The 23,645-nt window shown below is 41.1% G+C and overlaps 2 protein-coding genes, 1 long non-coding RNA gene and 4 other non-coding genes across 8 annotated transcripts; 6 read left to right on the top strand and 1 right to left on the bottom strand.

The window, feature by feature from the left end:
• Positions 1 to 3,242: 3,242 nt before the first annotated feature.
• rpl12 (ribosomal protein L12) lies at positions 3,243 to 6,009 on the top strand. Of its 2 annotated transcripts, none has more exons than XM_024381610.2 (6): positions 3,243 to 3,411; positions 4,580 to 4,653; positions 4,950 to 5,048; positions 5,136 to 5,217; positions 5,517 to 5,603; positions 5,847 to 6,009. In XM_024381610.2, the coding sequence occupies exons 1-6, from the start codon at positions 3,375 to 3,377 to the stop codon at positions 5,963 to 5,965; spliced, it is 498 nt and encodes a 165-aa protein (XP_024237378.1). In that variant the 5' UTR covers positions 3,243 to 3,374; the 3' UTR covers positions 5,966 to 6,009. The 2 variants fall into 2 exon arrangements, with proteins under 2 accessions (XP_024237378.1, XP_024237379.1); XM_024381611.2 differs by having other exon boundaries at positions 3,410 to 3,525.
• On the top strand, positions 4,314 to 4,435 carry LOC112220437. Its single transcript, XR_002948871.1, has one exon. It is a non-coding gene; the product is annotated as a small nucleolar RNA SNORA65 (small nucleolar RNA).
• LOC112220436 lies at positions 4,725 to 4,848 on the top strand. Its single transcript, XR_002948870.1, has one exon. It is a non-coding gene; the product is annotated as a small nucleolar RNA SNORA65 (small nucleolar RNA).
• On the top strand, positions 5,281 to 5,406 carry LOC112220434. The gene has a single exon (XR_002948868.1). It is a non-coding gene; the product is annotated as a small nucleolar RNA SNORA65 (small nucleolar RNA).
• On the top strand, positions 5,657 to 5,782 carry LOC112220435. The gene has a single exon (XR_002948869.1). It is a non-coding gene; the product is annotated as a small nucleolar RNA SNORA65 (small nucleolar RNA).
• A 2,885-nt stretch (positions 6,010 to 8,894) lies between the features above and the next one.
• On the bottom strand, positions 8,895 to 14,543 carry pole3 (polymerase (DNA directed), epsilon 3 (p17 subunit)). The gene is made up of 4 exons (XM_024381613.2): positions 14,063 to 14,543; positions 10,974 to 11,059; positions 10,672 to 10,790; positions 8,895 to 10,029 (listed from the first exon to the last, which is right to left on the bottom strand). The coding sequence occupies exons 1-4, from the start codon at positions 14,126 to 14,128 to the stop codon at positions 9,845 to 9,847; spliced, it is 456 nt and encodes a 151-aa protein (XP_024237381.1). The 5' UTR covers positions 14,129 to 14,543; the 3' UTR covers positions 8,895 to 9,844.
• A 178-nt stretch (positions 14,544 to 14,721) lies between these two features.
• LOC112220049 lies at positions 14,722 to 22,066 on the top strand. Its single transcript, XR_002948822.2, has 4 exons — positions 14,722 to 15,340; positions 19,236 to 19,323; positions 21,564 to 21,611; positions 21,755 to 22,066. It is a non-coding gene; the product is annotated as an uncharacterized LOC112220049 (long non-coding RNA).
• Positions 22,067 to 23,645: the final 1,579 nt, after the last annotated feature.

The raw sequence follows: 23,645 nt of genomic DNA, 5'->3' as shown, positions 1-23,645 counted from the left end.
TAAACCTTCATAAAATTGTTCAATTATAAATCTACTGATGTCTTGCCAGTTTTATTACATGAATACAATGCAACACTGTTTCTGGGTGGTCATTACAAAAGGAGCAATTTGAGTTGATGTTTTCCTTAAACTTCTTCATATAGTGGTTGGCAGGATAATATTTATGAATCATTTTTAAGGAAACTTCCTTAATTTTGTTAAGTAGGTATGTGTTTGGCAACATCCAAACTTTAACCGATTTTATCAATAAATCATTCCAATAAGGCATGACATATTTTTATTTATTTTTATTTTACCTTTATTTAACCAGGTAGGCAAGTTGAGAACAAGTTCTCATTTACAATTGCGACCTGGCCAAGATAAAGCAAAGCAGTTCGACAGATACAACGACACAGAGTTACACATGGAGTAAAACAAACATACAGTCAATAATACAGTATAAACAAGTCTATATACAATGTGAGCAAATGAGGTGAGAAGGGAGGTAAAGGCAAAAAAGGCCACGGTGGCAAAGTAAATACAATATAGCAAGTAAAACACTGGAATGGTAGTTTTGCAATGGAAGAATGTGCAAAGTAGAAATAAAAATAATGGGGTGCAAAGGAGCAAAATAAATAAATAAAAATTAAATACAGTTGGGAAAGAGGTAGTTGTTTGGGCTAAATTATAGGTGGGCTATGTACAGGTGCAGTAATCTGTGAGCTGCTCTGACAGTTGGTGCTTAAAGCTAGTGAGGGAGATAAGTGTTTCCAGTTTCAGAGATTTTTGTAGTTTGTTCCAGTCATTGGCAGCAGAGAACTGGAAGGAGAGGCGGCCAAAGAAAGAATTGGTTTTGGGGGTGACTAGAGAGATATACCTGCTGGAGCGTGTGCTACAGGTGGGAGATGCTATGGTGACCAGCGAGCTGAGATAAGGGGGGACTTTACCTAGCAGGGTCTTGTAGATGACATAAGGTATAGATACAACATCCCGCTGATAAGAATTCCTTATAACTGAGTAAAAGACACTGCATTTACCAGTTGGCTCACCAATAGGATATTATTTCGGAACCAATATTCTAAAAACAAAGTATTTTTATACAATATTCCCCGATTATTCCATATATAATATCTGTGTGGGGAAAATTGTGTTTATAAATGTTAGGGGTGCGTAACTGGTGGCAGGAACGTCAGATGCAGGAGAGCAGAACTAGGTAATAGCCGGAGCAGTTTAATTCCAAAACCAACGGCATCAAGAAAATAACAACTTGGGTACTAAAAACGCTGCGCACCAGTCAACATGTGCACAAGCACTTACAAACAAACAATACCACACAAAGACATGGGGGGAACAGAGGATTAAATACACAACACGTAATGAGGGAATGAAAACCAAGACAAAACAAATGGAAAATGAAAAATGGATCAGCGATGGCTAGAAGACCGGTGACGTCGACCGCCGAACACCGCCCGAACAAGGAGAGGAATCGACTTCGGCAGAAGTCGTGACAATAAATTAAGGACCATGACAAGAAAACCTGCCGATGAAAAGCAGAAAGTTTCACAGGAACTTGTCAATATTATAATTGCAAAACAACATGAAGTTAAGGCCACCAAAAGTAGAGAAGACATGATGAGGAATAAAATTCCAGATAGAAGTGGGTCTTCTTAGGGATTGTTTTATCCAATTGATCTTAAAAGTATTATTTAAAGTAGTAAAGTCCAGAAAATTCAGCCCACCATTCTCATAAGTATTCATTACAACAGTTTTCCTAATGTAGTGGGTATGTTTTCTCCACAGAAAGTTGAAAAGCATCTGGTCTATCTCCTTGCTTATTTTACTGTCAAGATATAAAGATAGAGCGCCATATGTTAGTCTAGAGATACCTTCAGCCTGGGTTATTACCTTTTAAAGTCCCTCTAGCCATTGATTTAGCTTCTTCTGGGGTTTTTTAATAAGAGGGTTAAAATTTAGTAAGCCTCTAGACTTCTGATCCTTTGTAATGGTTATGCCTAAATATGTAAGTTCTTATTTGACTGGTATACCATAATATGAAGGTGTCACACAATCTTTGACAGCCATGAGTTCACATTTATTAATGTTAAGATATAGACCAGACGCTTTGGAAAAGGATTGTATCACATTGATCGATATGGGAATTTGGTTAGCATCTTTCAGAAAAAATTGAGTATCGTCAGCCAGCTGGTTTACAATAATTTCTTTACCAGCTATAGAAATATCTTGTACAGGACTATTATTTAAAGAATTTGCAAGAAGTTGGGTGATTAATTAAAACAGGTACAGAGAGATAGGGAAACCTTGCCTAATTCCTCTCTTTAACTCAAATCTAGGCGAGGTGCCATATTTCAATTTGATAGAGCTGTTAACATTTGCATAGAGAGTCTTAATAGCCTTGAAGAAAAAAATCCCCAAAGCCAAGTCTCTCAAGGGAGTGGAAGAGGAACTGATGCTCTACTGTGTCAAATGCTTTATAAAAATCTAAAAAAAATAATAGGAAGCTATCCTCAGTTATTAGGTCTGAGTAGTCAAGTATGTCTAATACTAGTCTGACATTGTTAGAAATATGTCTGTTCCTCATAAATCCAGACTGTGTTTCATCAATGATTGCATCCAGGACTTCTTTCATTCTTTTTGCAAGTAGTAAGGCTAATATCTCAGCCAGCAGTAAGAGTAAACGCATGGTTTAGGTTAGAGATGTCCCAAGGATTCCGGATAGTACTGACCAATGGGTGATTGTTGTCTAAACGGGTGCTTTTTTTTATTTTTATTTTTTTAATTTTTTTTTTTAATTAATATCAAATCAATACATAAAGCACACGAGGGAACACAAGCATACATAGATTACAAACAATAGACAATCGAGCTAGGGGCGGGGCTGGGGCGGGGCTAGGGGGTACAATATCACATTACAATTACACAAGGACCTTAAGGGACATGCATATACTTACAATTCTAACAGCTTTTTTGTTAGTAGAGCATTTAACCGTCTTAAAATACAGTTCAATTTATTTTTGTAGGGTACGAAAATGTGGTTTTCTGTTTGTAAATTTACATTTGTGTATATGAAATTTGGCCAAAAGAATAATGAAATGAATTACATAAAAATTATTCCGCTTATTTCTATTGTATGTAAATTGTCTAAACGGGTGCCTCAGCTCATCAACCGTGTGAATGACGTACAGACATGACAGCGCGTCATTTCGGCCAAGTCTCGCGTTATTCTCGGTCTATAAAATGTCACGCACCCTATTTTCGTTCTTTCCTTTATCACTTTAGCGGTGAAGGTGCAACAGTAATCGGTCGTCCCGAATCCGGGTTCATCCGACACCCTCACCAACTCAAGCTGAACTGAGCTCAACTTCTACTGCAGCACCATGCCTCCTAAATTCGACCCCAATGAGACTAAAGTTGGTATGTGTGGCATCTACTGTAAAATTGTTGTTTCAGATGAGATCCAAAATGGCAAAATGGAGTCGACTTCTGTCTGGCGCGTCCATGCAGGGGCAGCAATGAGCTGATGAAATGGTAACGTTAGTTAGGATGAACAGCTAATATCTCTTGAATGTAAATGCGAAATGACATATGTTCGTGATGCGTTCTAACGAACATATTCTGTTTAACTATTTTTGTGTTACCGCTATGTAACCAACGATAGCCCATTTCATATCCATGATGTTGGCCTAGCCAAGTAGCTGCCACGTGGTTGCAAGTAACACTTTCTGACGCGTCTAAATTGTAAAGTGAAGGATATTGACATTAAATACTTTATTTTAGTTTGGCTACCAAAATCATCAAATTCCCATTTAATTTGAAAGACGTGTGACATGGGCTGGATAGACTACAGGCTCGCATGTAACATTTTAAAGCGACAATCTGTTTTGCCACTTTAAATTTGGTATGCAAATCAAATGTAGCAACCTAGCAGGTGATTCATTTTGACTGAGGGATTTAAGAGTCTTCTGTAAATTTCTGCCTGGGTGGCCTAGTCATGTGAAAGTTTGCACGGACCTACAAGGGTACTTGTTGTTCATAGGCATTTGGCGTTGACAGCAGAATTTCAATAGGTAACGTTTATTGTAATCGGATGCATGGACCTTATTCTGATTGTGGTCCACAAATGTATCCTGTCATATTTGCCACTTACACAAGTAATGCATTAGATGGTTGATATTTGTCACAGAAATCCAGTATACACCGTAGTGGAATACGTGTGGTGGGGTATTTTTCGTTCACTGGCACCCCAGAGGCAAATTCTATAATATACTTTAAGCATTGGGACAATCAATGAATTGCCTGCTATTAGGATTCAGCCTCCCGCCACTTTGCCAGTCTGAGTGACTGAGTATAGTCCAGTGGAGGCTAAGATGGACCCAGTTCTAGGAAACAGGGCTGCCCTGGCGGTGGGCAACTTTGTGCCGAAAGTCCTGGAACAATGGTGCCCTCATATTAACGGAGGTTTCTGTCATTTGTGAATTCTATAACTATTGTCTGGTGAACCAGCATGGAGCTATAACTCATACTGCAAGGATGTTTCTTCCCCCTCAAAAATAACCAGTTTATCCTGTTTTATCCCTTGCAGTGTACATGCGATGCACAGGAGGAGAAGTTGGTGCCACCTCAGCGCTGGCCCCAAAGATTGGACCCCTGGGTCTGGTAAGTGTTACATTCCTCCCAATTTAATATGATTGGTGTGGTTTGATTACCCATTTTCTACAGATCAGCCTCCCGCCACTTTGCCAGTCTTTGAGTGACTGAGTGTAGTCCAGTGGAGGCTAAGATGGACCCAGCTCTAGGAAACAGGGCTGCCCAGACGGTGGGCATCTCTGTGCCGAAAGGCCTGGAACAATTGCCAATATTGTCATTTGCCTCAATTGTCACTATTGAGCAGTTTGGCGCTTGATGCCTTTTCTGTTATTTTAAATCTGTACATTCCTTGTTTCGGCATTTAGTCTCCTAAGAAGGTTGGTGACGATATCGCCAAGGCCACCGGAGATTGGAAGGGCCTGAGGATCACTGTCAAGCTTACCATTGTGAACAGGCAGGCAGCGGTACGTACCAAGTCTATTCCCAAATGGTTTGGCCACTGAATGTTTATCAATCTGCTGTTATTAACATGGTTTCTTGCTCTATTGTAGATCGAGGTGGTGCCCTCTGCTTCAGCGTTGATCATCAAGGCCCTAAAGGAGCCCCCTCGTGACCGGAAGAAGGTCAAGAACAGTAAGTTGCCCTGTGTCTAATGCCGCTTTCAATTTAACCTGTAGTGGGGGTACATTCCAGCCTCCCGCCACTTTGCCAGTCTTTCTGAGTGGCTGAGTATAGTCCAGTGGAGGCTAAGATGGACCCAGCTCTAGGAAACAGGGCTGCCCAGACAGTGGGTAACTCTGTGCCGAAAGGCCTGGAACAACTGTGCCAAAAGGACCACTTATCTAGTAACATAGCTGTCCCATCTGTTTTTACAACCAACAATGATTCATAGATCCAGTGTACGCATCTAAGCATGCTGTCTTTGTTTCCAGTCAAGCACAGCGGTAGCGTGACCTTCGATGAGATTGTGACAGTTGCCCGCACGATGAGGCCCCGCTCCATTGCCAGGGAGCTTTCTGGTAAGAGCCTCTATCTTCTCAGGGTCACTGAATCACCTGTTATGATTCCGCCTCCCGCCACTTTGCCAGTCTTTCTGAGTGACTGAGTATAGTCCAGTGGAGGCGAAGATGGACCCAGCTCTAGGAAACAGGGCTGCCCAGAATGTGGGAAGCTCTGTGCCGAAAGGCCTGGAACAAATTTGCCCCTATCCATACAATAAACTATTTTTTCCCCTGCTGGTCCTAATGTCTTTACTTTCTCAGGCACTATCAAGGAGATTCTGGGAACTGCCCAGTCTGTGGGTTGCACCATCGATGGCCGCCCTCCCCATGATGTCATTGATGACATCAACAGTGGCAAGGTGGAGTGCCCATCTGAGTAAAGCGTCAAATGGAGAAATAATAAACATGAATATTCATTGTCTTATTTTATGGTTGCCAGTTATTTACCTTTTGTCAACCTACTATTTACACACTTTGTATGCGTTTTGTGAACTCAAGTGTTAACCAGCAAATAGAAACACTGCTTAACAGCTGTTAATGGTTGACCTTGAATTGTACATAAGATAGTTCACCCAAAGAACAAAAGGCCAGATTGGCTTCTGAGGGCACAGGTGCAATGTGTTCCACTGGCTTGAGTGCCTGCAGGTGTTCATTTCCTCCCTTGTTCTTGATGAATTCGGTAACTTAAAGCACTCTCCACCTGGTTGTCTAGGGCTGTAATTGTAGGCAAAAAAATTCAAGTGAAATTTGACGGTTGAATCCAAAATGGGTACCCTACGTGATTGGTGTAGAGCCGAAGAAGTTTGCCAGTTACCTTACAGCAGCATGTCCCTTGAACAGTAAAGAGGTAGGTGATGGGTTAACTGATAAAATTAATTTAATGGTGTTAAAATGAATTAAATAATAGTTAAACAGCAACAGTAATGTTACAACAGATGGTGTTGGTAAAATCTAGCCAAGTACAATAGTATCAACTAGTACAGTAATGTTAACTTGAGGAATGAAGAGTAATGTTGCCAGTGTCCAGTAAGCAATTTGAAATGCGAACTACCGATCTAAACGGGTGTATTTGGTCAATTTTCCCAATTGGGCATTGCTGGTTAAACAAGCTGAGCTGGGCCTGGCTTAAGCAGGATGCCACTGGAGGTGAAGAATATAACACTATGAGATTATGCCAGCAAAGGGTATCATGCTCTGCTGCTGGCACACTAGAACAGATGTCCACGGGCAAATTGTACAATGTGCAGTGCAGACAATATATTGTCCAACTTGGAAGTTACTTGTGAGTTAGGGGTGTTCACATGTTCGGAATGTTATTTTTGCACACAGGTAGCCTTGTGCACTTGTAGTTAGTGGCCACTAATAGAGCAACAATGTAATTAGTTTCATCTGTCTACTTTACGCTGGTTTTTGCTCCATGTGCAATATTTAGGTGTTGGTTTCAAGTGTTCTATTGAGGCTGTCATGGCTAACTGCAATAGTGTTCTCAATTGCAAACATTGGATTGCCTTTTAAAAAGAAATTGGCTATGCGTTAGGTTCACAAACTTATTTTTGACCATTTAAGTGATCTTTAACCTGCATTTCACCCTAGTATTTTTTTTTTTTTGCTGCACACAAAGTGCCCTCACCACTTTGCATCCATGTCTGCCAGGTCAGTGTAGTGGTCTACCTGGTGAAATAGCTGAATCTCATACCCTAGGGGTTTTAAGCAGTGGTGGCAGTGGCAAAATGGCATGCTAGCTGTTCCTGTAGTCATTGCCTCAAAGTATTTAAAGCCTGTCTCAACAGATGCATATTTTAAACCCTTAAATCGTTTGTGGTGTATTGGCAACAATGTAGCAGTGGTGGGCCACTTCTAAATATAGGGGAATATGGTTTCTGGCCCTGTGAGCAGTCTGCTTTAAAAACCTGGCACTATAAGCAAATTCGAGTCTGTGACACAAATTCAATGGAAGTTAGTGGTACATGTCCCTTCTGTGCTTGTCCACATCTTAAGGTAACCTGTGCTACACATTTAAGATGCGTGAGGGTTTGGATGGTTTATGGAATTCCCGGCGTCTGCATTGACCAGACAGTATTTACTGCACTGTGGCCTCTGCAGGAATCAGGGTGTTCACACTACTTGCCCCCCACCTACCATCAATGTGGAGCTATTTGCGGGCCCCTCTGTATTTGGGCGGTGTACAGCATTTGATTTGACCACAAGCCTCTGGAGGCTTCCAAATTGCTTCACACCCTCTGTACTGAGCCTCTGGACCACATTGTCAGGTCAAGCATAAATCTGCTTTAAGGAAAGTAATTTTGTAATTTGGGAGAATTGTCCCTTTTAAGAATTTAATCTGTGTTTACCCCAATGATTGGCACTGTGGGACATTTAATTATAAGTGGAGTGCACTGAAGTGTAGAAAATTGGGCACCAATATTTCTAAAATTGTCCACTTAGTGTCCCAAGTCCCCTGTGTTTGAGTTGAGTCTGAGTCAGTCACCAATGATTTAGTTGAGTCCAATTTATAACAAGTAATTAGGCATTTGTTTCTAGTTGCCGCTCCCTAATGAAAACAAATGTTATTCATCACTACCTCTTCAAGTTCTACTGTTTTATTTACTACATAAATGAATGGTGAAGTCAGGTGCTCAGCTACTTTTTTGTTGTAATTTCCTATTTGTGTAGGTTTATTGCAAAGTGAAAACTAAAGGGACCTGTCAGAACTTTGCTATGGGATGCAGGGGAAAAGTGGGAGGGTAGAGGAAGACGACATTCAAACAGGCTACTTTTCTATTCTCAAGGGGAGAGAAAGAAAAATAGCGAGACTTAATATTAAACTAGTATCATTTTCAATTTCGTATAGAAGTTTGTTTCTCATCCAGGCAAAGCTAAATAGTAAACTGGTGGTTATGGGGAAGCAAGGGTCGCTTGGGCGAGCGGAGCCTGCCTGCCCAATGTGGGCTGTGTGTGCCTGGTGCGGTGCGTCTTTCCCACTGATAGAAAACATCTTTCAGTGCTGCTAATATTCTTCTTGTCATAGTAGCCTATCCAGTGCAAGTCACCATTGGTCTAACCCAAACTGAGTCACAAAAATCTGGATTAGAGTACACTTGTCAGCATCTGTAGGTCATGGAAATAATACCCAAGAATGGTAGCCTTTTCGGTGAGTCAACTTGCAAAACGTGCAGACACTAGGCCTTCCATGGAGTAGGTTTGACACCCCTGCCCCAGTTTTTCAGCAACGGTGGCAAGGGTAGTGGAAGTGTTTTTTTGATGAGCTAACTTCACAAGTAATTTTGCAGTTAATGGAAAAGCATTCAGTGGTTTATACAAAAATCTTTATTGAAAAAACAGTATCCAACACTACAAAAGTACACAGTTAATCCCCTGAAAACAGTCTTCACTGGAGGCCTTCTGTTCAAAAGAAAACATATAGACAACATAAAGACAACATATAATAGCTCACTTTTGGTAATCTGTAGCCTGACAAGGACTTGACAGTTACTTGCATGGCTGATTTTGAAAGCCTTAATCCTAGTTTGTCATCTTCCAAGATTCCAGACAGACCAAATCATTAATTTCAAAGCCAGAGTTTGAGTCATGACCAACAACCACACAGCCTGTGAACATTTTTTACATTCTCTGCATCATTCTTTTAAGGTCAAGCATGGCTGATCTCATTTGTGCCAAATACTAATATTTGGATGTCAGGTACACAAATCTATGAGTTCAGTGAGGACGGAGAGTCAGTCGACACCAAGTCTACCAAACACGAGTAACTTCGTCAAATTTACATTGGGATAATTAGTACATCTGAGAACATCAACAAATGATATCAATAATGGTCTTAGAACTGTGGTATAAGGCCTTTCTCATCAGAATACAGCAAGTTTGCATTGTGCTTTATTCCAGCAAATAACTGATGGAGATGGTTGTTGGTCTAAATACTACTCCCTTTATTCAGAGTGAGCCAGTGGCTGGAAGACAACAGAATAGAACTATTACATTAATGCCAAGGCACTATTTGTTTACCTTGAAAAAACACCCTTCATCAAAATAAAATCACTGATCTGACAACTGAATCTGTGAATGCTGTGTAGAAGAGTATCTGTTGCTGGATGGAACATGTTCATGCGTTTTAAAAATGGTCAAACCAAGAGACTATTATATTTACATATTAGTGTGCCTTTTCCAAGTACTCAAACAGGGCCCCTGCCTTCACATCTGTGTTCTGATCAGTGCTCTACTACATGAAGAATAACAGTCAGTTATCAATTCTCAACTTCTTCCTCTTCAACCTCATTCTCTGCTTCCTGGTCTTCATCCATGCGCTCTTCCTCCTCCTCTTCTTCCTCCCTGCTCTTGTCGTTCTCCTCCACATCGTTCTTTTTCTCCTTTGCATCTTTGCGTTTTTGTTCCGATGCCTCTTTCTTCCCTTTCTGGCCCTTCTTGTAAGCTGTATTGGAACAACATTGTTATAAAAACAGCATTCACTTAATAAGTCAGTGGTTAGCAAGGTGGACAATTGTAGTCGACACTGGCCACAATTTTCCATAGCTTTATAGAGTGCTATAAATATCCACCCCATAATAGGAAAAAAAGTGCATTGTTCCAATGAAGGGGAAATTAGATAAATGAGGTTTAAAATGGGACAACTGGGCCTACACCCAGCAACCTCTGCTACTTATAATCCTCTGTGGTGACAGTCACAATTAAAATGGGAAAATGTGTCAGGTTCTCTAATCAAAACAAAATGTAATACAACAAGAAGTGTCCCCATTAATTCAGAACATTGTTCCAATAGGCTAAAATGCATCAAGCAGTCTGCAAGAACTGACCACAATGCATTGCTGGCCCATTTTCAGGCCAAGCCAGCCAATGGCCATGTTTGAGTGTCAATACTGATCAGTTGCTGTTGAGCAGACAGACCAATCCACAAATCATAATAAGTTGTTATTTAGTGTAGATCTGTCCGTCTGCTCAGTCGATGATTAGCGACCGATTATAATTGATGCGCTCAAACACAGCCAATGTCTCCAAAACACACAGGCTGTTAAGAAATTCAATGTTGATCGGTGATGATCATTTGAACATTTACCCTCCAAAGATTCACGTAGAGGCTGCAAGAAGCGTTCAAACTCCATCTCCTCCATCGCAGACATCACATCTGTTGCATTTAGAGTTTTCCGTTTGGCTTTCATGGCAAAGTTGTTTGCACTGTTGGCAAAGGGGGGGGGGGTTCAATTAATATTATTTGTTGCACTCAGAAAGATACCTTTATATGTATATATTCCAGGTGCTGAAAGCACTTGACTGTATGGAGGTATGTATTATAAAATGGCCAATTAATAAGTGTTTATTGCATAAACCTGTTGCACCGGCACGTGTAGTTTCTCTTACCAAGATGTTGCATAGAGGACGAATACACTGGCAGCTTGAGATATGGCTCGCCTGGCTTCTTTTGACACGTTCACCCCATCTGGGAGCTATTTACAATAAAATAGTGAGAGTAGTGTTACTAGATTAGCTGGCAGTGTTGTCATTTGCAAGCATGTGTTGTCACTATACACACACGAGCCGAAAGTGGACTAAAAGGAGCCTTACGTTGCTCCTTATAGTCCAACGACCTTAAAAATTTTGTTTAATAAGGATTGAATTGGCTCTGAAAACCTCACAAATACCCCAGCTAAAGGTGAATTGATTTAATTGCAGTACAGTTCTAAAGCATATATCCCTCTACTTTCATATCACATCAAAATTATTTACAAAAAAAAAAAAACACATTGTGTACCGTTTTAACACAGCTGCAGCTGAGAGTATTTTTCAGTGATTAAACAGAAGACTGACACCACAAACGTGTTCACACAGATAGTCAACTGTCTTCCGCCCGTTTTCCGTAAACAAACACTAACATGGAGATATGGCCGTGTGGGAACACAGACCCTATAAATAGGTGTATTCATTTAACCTTTTGTTTTTATTATTATTTCTTGCTGATATGAAAGATACGGTCCTTATGCGTGTTAATGTTCAGAGCGTCGGGGCTCTTAACAAAACTCCCCCGTACAGAAGACGCCTTGGTCCAATGACTTGTGTAATATGGAACTGAGTCATGATCAAGGGCTATAAACACACAAGACTGAGATTTGGGTATAGGCTAGGTTCAGAATGAATCTATAATAACATTGTAGGTACCCACAAAAACACTAGCTACTCCATCCATGGTTGTTTTATGATACAGAATTTATTTACACACACACACCAGTTTATTAGGTACACCACCTATTCACAAAAATGGTTCATCCTACACAGTGAGTCATGTGGCTGTGGCTTGCTATATAAAAGCAGGCAGACAGGCATCCAGTTACTGTTCGCTTTAACTGAGCGTGGAATGATCGGTGCCAGGCCCGCTGGTTCCAGTATCTCAGAAACGGCTGGGCTTTTACTGCGACGGAAACATGCGGTCTCTCCTTCACTGCAGCCGAAGTGAGTAAGACATTTAAACGTGTTAACCCTCGCAAGGCTGCAGGCCCAGACGGCACTGGGCTAAACGACTACCGCCCCGTAGCACTCACATCCGTCATCATGAAGTGCTTTGAGAGACTAGTCAAGGACCATATCACCTCCACCCTACCTGACACCCTTGACCCACTCCAATTTGCTTACCGCCCAAATAGGTCCACAGATGCAATGACGCTCCAACTCAATCATCAAGTTTGCGGACGACACAACAGTGGTAGGCTTGATTACCAACAACGACGAGACGGCCTACAGGGAGGAGGTGAGGGCCCTCGGAGTGTGGTGTCAGGAAAATAACCTCACACTCAACGTCAACAAAACTAAGGAGATGATTGTGGACTTCAGGAAACAGCAGAGGGAACACCCCCCATCCACATCGATGGAACAGTAGTGGAGAGGGTAGCAAGTTTTAAGTTCCTCGGCATACACATCACAGACAAACTGAATTGGTCCACTCACACAGACAGCATCGTGAGGAAGGCGCAGCAGCGCCTCTTCAACCTCAGGAGGCTGAAGAAATTCGGCTGTCACCAAAAGCACTCACAAACTTCTACAGATGCACAATCGAGAGCATCCTGGCGGGCTGTATCACCGCCTGGTATGGCAACTGCACCGCCTCAACCGTAAGGCTCTCCAGAGGGTAGTGAGGTCTGCACAACGCATCACCGGGGCAAACTACCTGCCCTCCAGGACACCTACACCACCCGATGCTACAGGAAGGCCATAAAGATCATCAAGGACATCAACCACCCGAGCCACTGCCTGTTCACCCCGCTGTCATCCAGAAGGCGAGGTCAGTACAGGTGCATCAAAGCTGGGACCGAGAGACTGAAAACAGCTTCTATCTCAAGGCCATCAGACTGTTAAACAGCCACCACTAACATTGAGTGGCTACTGCCAACACACTGTCAATGACACTGACTCTACTCCAGCCACTTTAATCATGGGAATTGATGGGAAATGATGTAAATATATCACTAGCCACTTTAAACAATGCTACCTTATATAATGTTACTTACCCTACATTGTTCATCTCATATGCATACGTTGATACTGTACTCTATATCATCGACTGCATCCTTATGTAATACATGTATCACTAGCCACTTTAACTATGCCACTTGGTTTACATACTTATCTCATATGTATATACTGTACTGATATCATCTACTGTATCTTGCCTATGCTGCTCTGTACCATCACTCATTCATATATCCTTATGTACATATTCTTTATCCCCTTACACTGTGTATAAGACAGTAGTTTTTTTTTTGGAATTGTTAGTTAGATTACTTGCTCGTTATTACTGCATTGTCGGAACTAGAAGCACAAGCATTTCGCTACACTCGCATTAACATCTGCTAAGGCCAAAAACAGTAAAAATAAAAATGCAATACAACAGTGGTGTGCAGAATGGCATCTCGGATCGCACAATTCGTTGGTCCTTGTCACGGATGGGCTATTGCAGCAGATGACTAGATCGGGTTCCACTCCTATCAACTAAAAACAAGAAGCAGTGGGCACAGTGGGCACACAATCACCAACACTGAACAATTGATGCGTGGAAAACATAAAAAGCTCCCACGAATCCCGGTTCCTGTTGTGTCATGCTGATGGCAGAGTCAGGATTTGGCGTAAGCATGTGTCCATGGCCACATCCTGCTTGGTGTCAACGGTGGTGTAATGGTGTGGGGAATGTTTTCCTGGCACACGTTAGGTCTCGCGATACCAATTGAGCAACGTTTGAACACCACAGCGCATCTAAACATGGTTGCTGACCAGGTGCATCCCTTCATGACTACAGAAGGGTCCGACCCGGTACTAGATGGGTGTATCTAATAAACTGGCCATTGAGTGTATATACCATTTAGCTTCGTAAAGGTCATGGGAATGGCAGGCATTTGTCCCATTGTTGATTTACCAGTATGCTCCTATTGAAACAAAAATCTGTAGAAAATGTTCGCACTCACCGCCTCCTTGATGATGCGCGTGATAACAGCATTGGGCAGATTGAGGTCCTCGGGTCTTTCTGCCATTACTTTGTTAGTTAGCTAGCTAGTTTACGCGTATTTTAACAAAACGAACTAAATACAATTGTTGCAATTGAGGCAGCCTTCGCTTTTTCTCCCCTAAATATGAGAAAAGTCGTCTTGAACTGTAAAATAGCTAGCACGTTACAATGGAATTAACGTTAGCAAAATAATCTAGCCAGCTAGCTATCATGTCCCGGCAAAAAAAAGACAACTGCAACAAATAAGGTATTCGTGTAACATAAGCTTGTTCACTCTGTCCAGAACTGAATAGCCTAGCAATTTTACTTTAATAACACGCGAACATGTTATTGACTTTAACTTCAAAGCTAGCAAGATCAGAACTCTGTCACATTTGTTTTTGAGATTACTCTTTCGCGCGTATCTTCCAACCACGTGGTTCTCCTATCAACTTTCAACTTTGACCTTTATAAAAAAAATATTAAAAAATATATATATATATATATATTTATATATATATATATTTAACTTGACTTTGCGCATACCGCCTCTGTGCAACGTTGTTTGTGCAAATGAACATTAAAAAAAAAAAAAAAAAATTTAAGAAGAAGTATTTAGCTGTTGGTGGGAAGAAATGGCTAGATGCGTTTGTCAAATTGACGTCTATAAAGTTTTATAAAATGTATTTTTTGCTAACCTTAACCAAATGTTCCTAACCTGCTACGTTAATTATCCCAACCTGCCGCGTAAATTCTAACCTGCTTCGAAAAGTAAATTCTGGTCAGTTTTGACTGTATCTACATTGTCAAAACCAGGAAACAGTGACACACTGCTCATGCGCTGTAGACCTTTTTAAATCTTCACCCGATTAGACGACAATCACCCCATTAAAAGGTGTGATTGGTAAAATGATTTCCTTTTAATGGGGTGATTGTCTAATCGGGTGGAATCTTGGACCCTTTACCAGACCGTTGTGTGGCGGCCCAGGCATATTTTTGTTATTTTGGTTGTAGTGAGCACAGTCAAACAGTTGTAGAGAACGCCAGCTACGGTGGTAAAATGAATTCAACTTTGAATATCAAGATGATGTCCTCGAAAGGGTCGTGTTGCAGTGTTTACGGGTGTTCGTTGAGACCTGCAACAAACTAAACAATTCAAGTTTTTAGATTTCCGAAAGAAAGTGGACCACTGCTATGAATAAAGATGTTTGGCTACCAACAGTAAATTCGAAGAATTTCCGTGCACGCTTAATTACAGGTAACGTGAATGTGTGTTGTCTTATCTGCTTTCCTCTTAGTGTTTGAGAGCCTGTTAAAAAAAGCTGTCAATGTCTTTATTTACCCTTATTTTACACGGTAAATTGACTGAACATGTTGGGTGCGTTAGACTAGATCAAGTTTGTCTAGGCCAGGGGTGTCAAACTCATTCCTTGGAGGGCCGAGTGTCTGAGTTTTTTTTTTCCTTTCAATTAAGACCTTGACAACCAGATAAGGAGTTCCTTTCTAATTGGTGACCTTAATTCATCAGTCAAGTATAACCGTGGAGAGAAATCCCTCACACTGCCCTCCGTAGAATGAGTTTGACACGTGCATTATGGGGATAAAACATTATCACAGGTCAAGCGGTTTCTGATGAAGTCGCTTTCAAGTTGCTTCTCACCAACTGCACCATGCAGCCATCGCCTACCTGGTAGAAGGCACTATTTGTCAACCAATTATTAGGATGTTTTTAGATGACTCACGTGAAACTGACCAAAGACGTGACTAAAAAGGGACGCAACGTTACCATGATTCTAAAACTACAGGGGATGCAAATGAATGTAATTGAGACCTAACCAATTAATTGTACACATTTAATTATTTTTCGTTTGGGGGAGTGTGATATGGAAACCTTTATTTTGAAAATAAAAATACAGTAGCAGCTACAATTGAAGTCGGAAGTTTACATACACATTTGCCAAATACATTTTAAACTCAGTTTTTCACAATTCCTCACATATAATCCTAGTAAAAATTCCCTGTCTTAGGTCAGTTAAGATCACTTTATTTTAAGAATGTGAAATATCAGAATAGTAGTGATTTATTTAAGCTTTTATTCCTTCACATTCCCAGTGTGTTAGAAGTTTACTTACACTCAATTAGTATTTGGTAGAATTTCCTTTTAAATTGTTTAACTTGGGTCAATCTTTTCAGGCAGCCTTCCACAAGCTTACCACAATAAGTTGGGTGAATTTTGACCCATTCCTCCTGAGAGAGCTGGTGTAACTGAGTCAGGTTTGTAGGCCTCCTTGCTCACACATGCTTTTTCAGTTCTCCCCACAAATGTTCTATAGTATTGAGGTCAGGGCTTTGTGATGGCCACTCCAATAGCTTGACTTCGTTGACCTTAAGCCATTTTGCCACAACTTTGGAAGTATGCTTGGGGTCATTGTCCATTTGGAAGACCCATTTGCGACCAAGCTTTAACTTACGGACTGATGTCTTGATGTTGCTTCAATATATCCACAATTGTCCATCCTCATGATGCCATCTTTTGTGAAGTGCACCAGTCCCTCCTGCAGCAAACCACCCCCACAACATGATGCTGCCACCCTTGTGCTTCACGGTTGGGATGGTGTTCCTCGGCTTGCAAGCCTCCTCCTTTTCCCTCAGTTATATTTTTGTTTCATCAGACATTTCTCCAAAAAGTACCATCTTTGTCCCCATGTGTACTTGCAAACCGTAGTCTGGTATTTTTATGGTGGGTTTGGAGCAGTGGCTTCTTCCTTGCTGAGCGGCCTTTAAGGTTATGTCGATATAGGACTCGTTTTACTGTGGATATAGATACTTTTGTACCTGTTTCCTCCAGCATCTTCAAGGTCCTTTGCTGTTGTTCTGGGATTGATTTGCACTTTTCGCACCAAAATACGTTCATCTCTAGGAGACCGACCGCGTTTCCTTCCTGAGTGGTATGACGGCTGCGTGGTCCCATGGTGTTTCTACTTACATACTATTGTTTGTACAGATGAATGTGGTACCTTCAGGCATTTGGAAATTGCTCCCAAGGATGAACCAGACTTGGCTGATTTCTTTTGATTTTCCCATGATGTCAAGCAAAGAGGCATTTAGTTTGAAGGTAGGCCTTGATATACATCCACAGGTACACATCAATTGACTCAAATGATGTCAATTAGCCTATCAGAAGCTTCTAAAGCCATGACATAATTTTCTGGAAATTTCCAAGCTGTTTAATGTGACTAGGGGGCAGTATTTTCATTTTTGGAAAAATAACGTTCCCGTAGTAAATGGGATATTTTGTCAGGACACGATGCTAGAATATGCATATAATTGAAAGTTTAGGATTGAAAACACTCTAAAGTTTCCAAAACTGTAAAAATATTGTCTGAGTATAACAGAACTGATATTGCAGGCGAAAGCCTGAGAAATTCAATCCGGAAGTGCCTCATGTTTTGAAAGCGCTGCGTCCCTATTGAGCAGTGAATGGGCTATCAACCAGATTTACTTTTTCTCTGTATTCCCCAAGGTGTCTACAGCATTGTGACGTAGGTTTACGCATTTATGTTGAAGAATACCCGTAAGCGGCTACATTGCGCAACTGATCACCTGATGGCTCCCAGAGTGATTCTCGTGTAAAATACAGAGGTAGCCATTATTCCAATCGGTCCTACTGAAAAACCAATTGTCCCGATGGATATATTATCGAATAGATATTTGAAAAACACCTTGAGGATTGATTATAAACAATGTTTGCCATGTTTCGGTCGATATTATGGAGCTAATTTGGAATATTTTTCGGTGTTTTCGTGACTGCAATTTCCGGGCGATTTCTCAGCCAAACGTGAAGAACAAACAGCTATTTCGCCTCCAAAAATAATGTTTTTGGAAAAAAGGAACATTGGCTATCTAACTTGGAGTCTCGTGAGTGAAAACATCCGAAGCTCATCAAAGGGTAAACGATTTAATTTGATTGCTTTTCTGATTTTCGTGATCAAGTTACCTGCTGCTAGCTGGACAAAATGCTATGCTAGGCTATCGATAAACTTACACATGCTTGTCTAGCTTTGGCTGTAAAGCATATTTTGAAAATCTGAGATGACAGGATGATTAACAAAAGGCTAAGCTGTGTGTCAATATATTTCACTTTTGATTTTCATGATGAATAGGAATATTTTCTAGGAATATGTATATCCGTTGCGTTATGCTAATTAGTGTCAGTCGATGATTACGCTCCCTCATGCAGGATGGGGAGTCACTAGAGGTTTAAAGGCACAGTCAACTTAGTGCATGTAAACTTCTGACCCACTGGAATTGTGATACAGTGAAATAATCTGTCTGTAACCAATTGTTGGGAAAAAATACTTGTCAAGGACAATGTAGACATCGTAACCGACTTGCCAAAACTATAGTTTAACAATTCATTTGTGGAGTGGTTGAAAAACAAGTTTTAATGACTCCAACCTAAGTGTATGTTAACCTCTGACTTCAACTGTATGTTGACACTGCCATGTTGATCTGAGCCTTGCTGTCTGACTTGGCTGTCAGATACATCTCCCTTGACTTCACTCACCAACTTTCATCTACATTCGGCTTCGTTAGATGTATTCTTGAACACACCATTCTCTTTTACAGCAATGACTTGGGGAAGAGTTACAGGTGGAACTTGAGATGATTGAAAGCTAGGGATGAATAGGACTATTGAAAAAATGTATATAATAATAATCCCCATTTAACAACCCTTAAATATATTCTCAGATTGTGGGTTGCTAGATCAGGCCTTGCGACCCAATTATGCACCCTTTCCCCTGAAGTATGCACTTGTCCACTACCCCCACATGGAACTCACCTGTAAGCACAAGCCTATGCTTACACCAATCCTATGCTTTTAATTCCACGATTGGGAGTGAACAAGTGTGCACTTCACGGAAAGTGTTGTTGTTTGCCTACATCCATCCTCTGATTTATAATAGATTGGGAGATGTTAAGGGACAAAGACAAACATCTATTGTAATAAATGGACAAAGTAAGTATTTTCATATTAAGTCAAATGTCATTACCAAATTAGTATTACATACTTTTATCTAATTACATAGCCATCCAATGCTTCTGAGCTCCTGTCCTTTGGAGAGATATAAACCACTACTTTCTATTTTCAGGTAAACCATCCAAGGATGCCGTGCACCGACATTTTGTTCCTTAACTCCCTGACAGAGATGGGGACCACGGTATGGAGAGGTACACCAGGTAATTGAATAGAGCGGCTCAGAAAGACAGCCTGCTGATGGAGGAGATTAGAGTGGCAGTGCAGCAAATGGAGGAAGCGCCTCAGTTTACCAATGTTGACATGCAACTACATTAGCATTTTGAAACTGTATATATTTGCAATCACTATTCGGTCTGACACAGAGGCATAAACTTCCCAGAACACATTCTCTCACAATCTCTGCAGGTCAGAATGTTGAATATAATCACATTTGAACATACTCTACTAGTTGTATGTGTAACAGTATAACTTTAGACCGTCCCCTCGCCCATACCCGGGCATGAACCAGGGACCCTCTGCACACATCAACAACAGTCACCCACGAAGCATCGTTGCCCATCGTTCCACAAAAGCCGCGGCCCTTGCAGAGCAAGGGGAACTACTACTTCAAGGTCTCAGAGCAAGTGGCGTCACCGATTGAAACGCTATTTAGCGCGCACCACCGCTAACTAAGCTAGCCGTTTCACATCCGTTACATACGCTTGGTTCGTCCTTATGCAGCCGGAAATTTAAGACCAAAATATCCACAGGAAAACATTATTAAACCAACTTTTAAAAACGCTGGTACTGATGTGATGCATGCACACGTAATGTAAACAGGTGCACAAGCTCTGCTATTGTTAACCACATCTTGTGCATGTATTTACAACGCAATCCTCCGATGATGGAGACAAAACCGTCATTATCAGCATTTTGAAAAGTTGGTTTAATAATACTTTCCTGTGGATATTTTGTCTCAAATTTCCGACGGTGTATATCCTGGGCTTGTGGCAGACAGAGGGGGTAAAAGCTTTGGTTCAGCAGGGAAGCCAGAATGTTATTTTGGGAACAAAATGAGGTGTTTGCCCACAATAAGAATTACTTATGGGTGTTCCATTTTCATTTAATTGCTATAAAACTGGTCTGCTAACTGTGTGGACCAAAATATATCAAGCTGCTGTTTGAGCATGTGAATTAAGTAATTCTGAGAAGGTTGTAAAAAGAGACTAGGGGAAAGTTCCAACAGAAAATTCCCCAGTAATTCTTACCATTCTATATCTCCCCTCAACCATTGTGTTTATTTTCATGCTGGCAAGCCTCAGCAGTGTTAGTGTGTACACTTACCAAGATTATCATCTGGGAGTCCAACTGTGGCAATATTTAGATTAACACACTTTTCTCTCCAGCTGTGTCTAATGATAAGCATCAATCAATGGCATCTTAATTTAGTGGGACAGACTGCCAACTGCATTAGTGTCAATAATGAGGGTATGTCTTTGATCCTTCTTGGGAAATGTCTGAACCGTACTTGCCTGTGTGGGAATTCATTTCAAGAATGGAGTTAAATGTTAAACGTCTTGTACTGAAATAACTTTGTGAAAAGGGCAAGGAAAATGAACTCAAGAATGTATATATTTATTTTGTGAGAAAGCAGCACAGGGAAAGGGCTGTGTTGGTTATAATATCATTACATTGTAGACTCCATGCTTTAATAACACATGCACACCTGAATGTTAGATCATTTAAAGATGGGAGACTTTATTATCAGAAAATAGTCCTTTTTGCAGTCTTATTTTTATTCCTTACACCCGGACCCCACACACACACACACACACACACACACACACACACACATGAGGCTGGAAGCAGCACAGAGGCAGCTGCAGAGCAAGTTTGGGGTTAAGTGCCTTGCTTAAAGGGCACAATGACAGTCAGTGGCACCTGAGGTTCTGATGCCAGCAACCCTCCCATTGCCAGCTTACTCTCCCAGGTTCTTCATCATGAGCCCTGGGATTCAAACCGGCAACTATTCCTCTATTCCCAAAACAAACTGCTCTTCCATATATGGTTCTAGAGTTACCTCATTTACTAGTACAGGCTTCGAACTCTGATCTCAAGTTGTGTGTGGCCTTACCCCAAGTTTAAGAGTTCATAACAATTTGCATGTGGAATTTTCACAAGAAATCTAATCTACACATTGCAATAAAACCAGCAACAAAGGGCCGTTGTGTCATTTGCGCTCAAGCAACACACTTTACTATTTACATGACCTCAAACACTTACTTGTGGTAAGTATCATGAATTTCCATGACCTTTTTATTTTTAATAGTTTTTCAAAGTTTCCCTTTATCCAAAAGCCCTGAGGTTAATGTGATATATTTACTTAGAATGCAATGATCATATTTAACCCTATGTTTTATTGAGCTGATGTAGTCATTTTTTTCCACTCTGTCAATGGCAGGGAAGTGATGTCATGGTGAAGTGCAAAGCAGCCTTGCTTGGTTGTACAGTAAGTGTGGCTGAGAACAATAAGACTGCACTGTTAACCACCTCTCTTTAATTCTGCTTTGCTGTCAAAATGGTTTAGCACATCATGGCCATTCAGCTTGTGAAAACATATTGTTTAATTTTTGCATCTGTCATCTGTTGCAGGTGGCAATGTTATGGTGTTGGAGACCCCTTAAATCTAAAACGTTGTTTTAGAGAATTTTGCAGTATGTCCAACCGGCCTCACAACCGCGTCGTGTGGGCGAGCAGTTTGCCGATGTCAATGTTGTGAACAGTGTCTTATGGTGTCGGTGGGGTTATGATATTGGCATGCTACGGATAATGAACACAATTGCATTTTATAGATGGCAATTTCAATGCACAAAAATACAGTGACGAGATCCATTGTGAGGCCCAATTTTTTTTTTAAATTTTTTTTAATTTTTTTTTTAAATAAATGTATCTGTTACCAACCGATGCATATCTGTATTCCCAGTAATGTGACATCCATAGATTAGGGTCTAATGCATTTATTTCAATTGACTGTTTTCCTCATATGAACTGTAACTCAGTAAAATCTTTAAAATTGTTGCGTTTGATATTTTTCAGTATAATTCTAGATGATATGTAAGGAAGGATGCATATACATCATTATATGGGTTTAATACGTGCAAGAGTATCTCTTTAAAGGTTAATGTTTTAAGGAAAACGCATAATAATAGCTTAAACACAATTCCTGGAACTACTCACTATTTTCTCAAATCTTCACACACAATTTTAAAAACTCACCCAACGGTACAACCATCTAACTTCTGGGTCCCAATTCAAACTTTGCCCTCAGACAACACACACAAGCGGTCAAATGCAGACTACATGACTGTTTGTTACACACTGGAGGGATTCATTCAAAACACTGCTACGAAAATGTTTAGAATAGCTTTTCAGAGAAATAATTTGAAACTTTGTAAAATCACAGCACTGACTATCCAGATAACCCTTTCAGGAACACCCTGGCGAGAGAACTTAAACAGTACTGTAATAAATACCTCTTACATTAGTGGATAAGGGAATACTACTGGATATGCTGTTTTGGTCAAAAACCTGACCTTTGAAATGTTACACTGACGAAACATGTAAGAAGAGTCCATGCATAGTAAAACACGCAATTTCCAAAAGCTATATTTCCAAATGTACAGGTTACTCAGCGTCTCAGGTCTGGGTCAGGTCATATCTCATCAACGTCATACATTGTTTTCTCTTGCCAGGCAGTGTGGGAAAAATGCCCTTGTGTGCCTTAGAAAACCCTGGATAGACTCCACGGACACATCACCCACCACAGGTGTCCACCATTACGTCCAGGAGGTTTTGCTGTGCGTAGGGGTTGCTGTCATACACTCTCCACCGCCATGCTGAGAGAAATTCCTCAATCGGATTCAGAAATGGGGAATATGCTGGCAAAGTAAGAACTGTGAACCTGGGGTGGTCATTGAACAAGGCGCCAACCAGAGCAGACCAATGGAAACTCCCTTAATCCCAAATGACAACATCTTGGGCTTGCTCTGGTTGCCCTGCTCCCCTTCCTGTTGAGGAATGTTATTATGCAGCTGATCTAGAAATTGAAGGAGTTGTGCCGTGTTGCATGGACCCACTTTGACATGGCGGTGGAGGACGCCACGATTGCTGATGGCTGCACATAGGGTGACGTTGCCACCTCTGGCCAGGAACTTGTATGATGGCACGGTGACCAATGATGTTGCCCCGTCTGGCCAGGAACTTGTATGATGGCACGGTGACCAATGATGTTGCCCCCTCTGGCCAGGAACTTGTATGATGGCATGGTGACCAATGATGTTGCCCCCAATGATGTTGCCCCTTCTGGCCAGGAACTTGTATGATGGCATGGTGACCAATGATGTTGCCCCTTCTGGCCAGGAACTTGTATGATGGCATGGTGACCAATGATGTTGCCCCCTCTGGCCAGGAACTTGTATGATGGCACGGTGACCAATGAATCCACATCATTTTCCTTCCTCTTGATGCCATCTATTTTGTGAAG

The sequence above is a fragment of the Oncorhynchus tshawytscha genome, linkage group LG20 (genome assembly GCF_018296145.1).
Source record: "Oncorhynchus tshawytscha isolate Ot180627B linkage group LG20, Otsh_v2.0, whole genome shotgun sequence".
Taxonomy (NCBI): Eukaryota; Metazoa; Chordata; class Actinopteri; order Salmoniformes; family Salmonidae; genus Oncorhynchus; species Oncorhynchus tshawytscha.
This window is presented reverse-complemented; position numbering and strand designations above follow the sequence as displayed.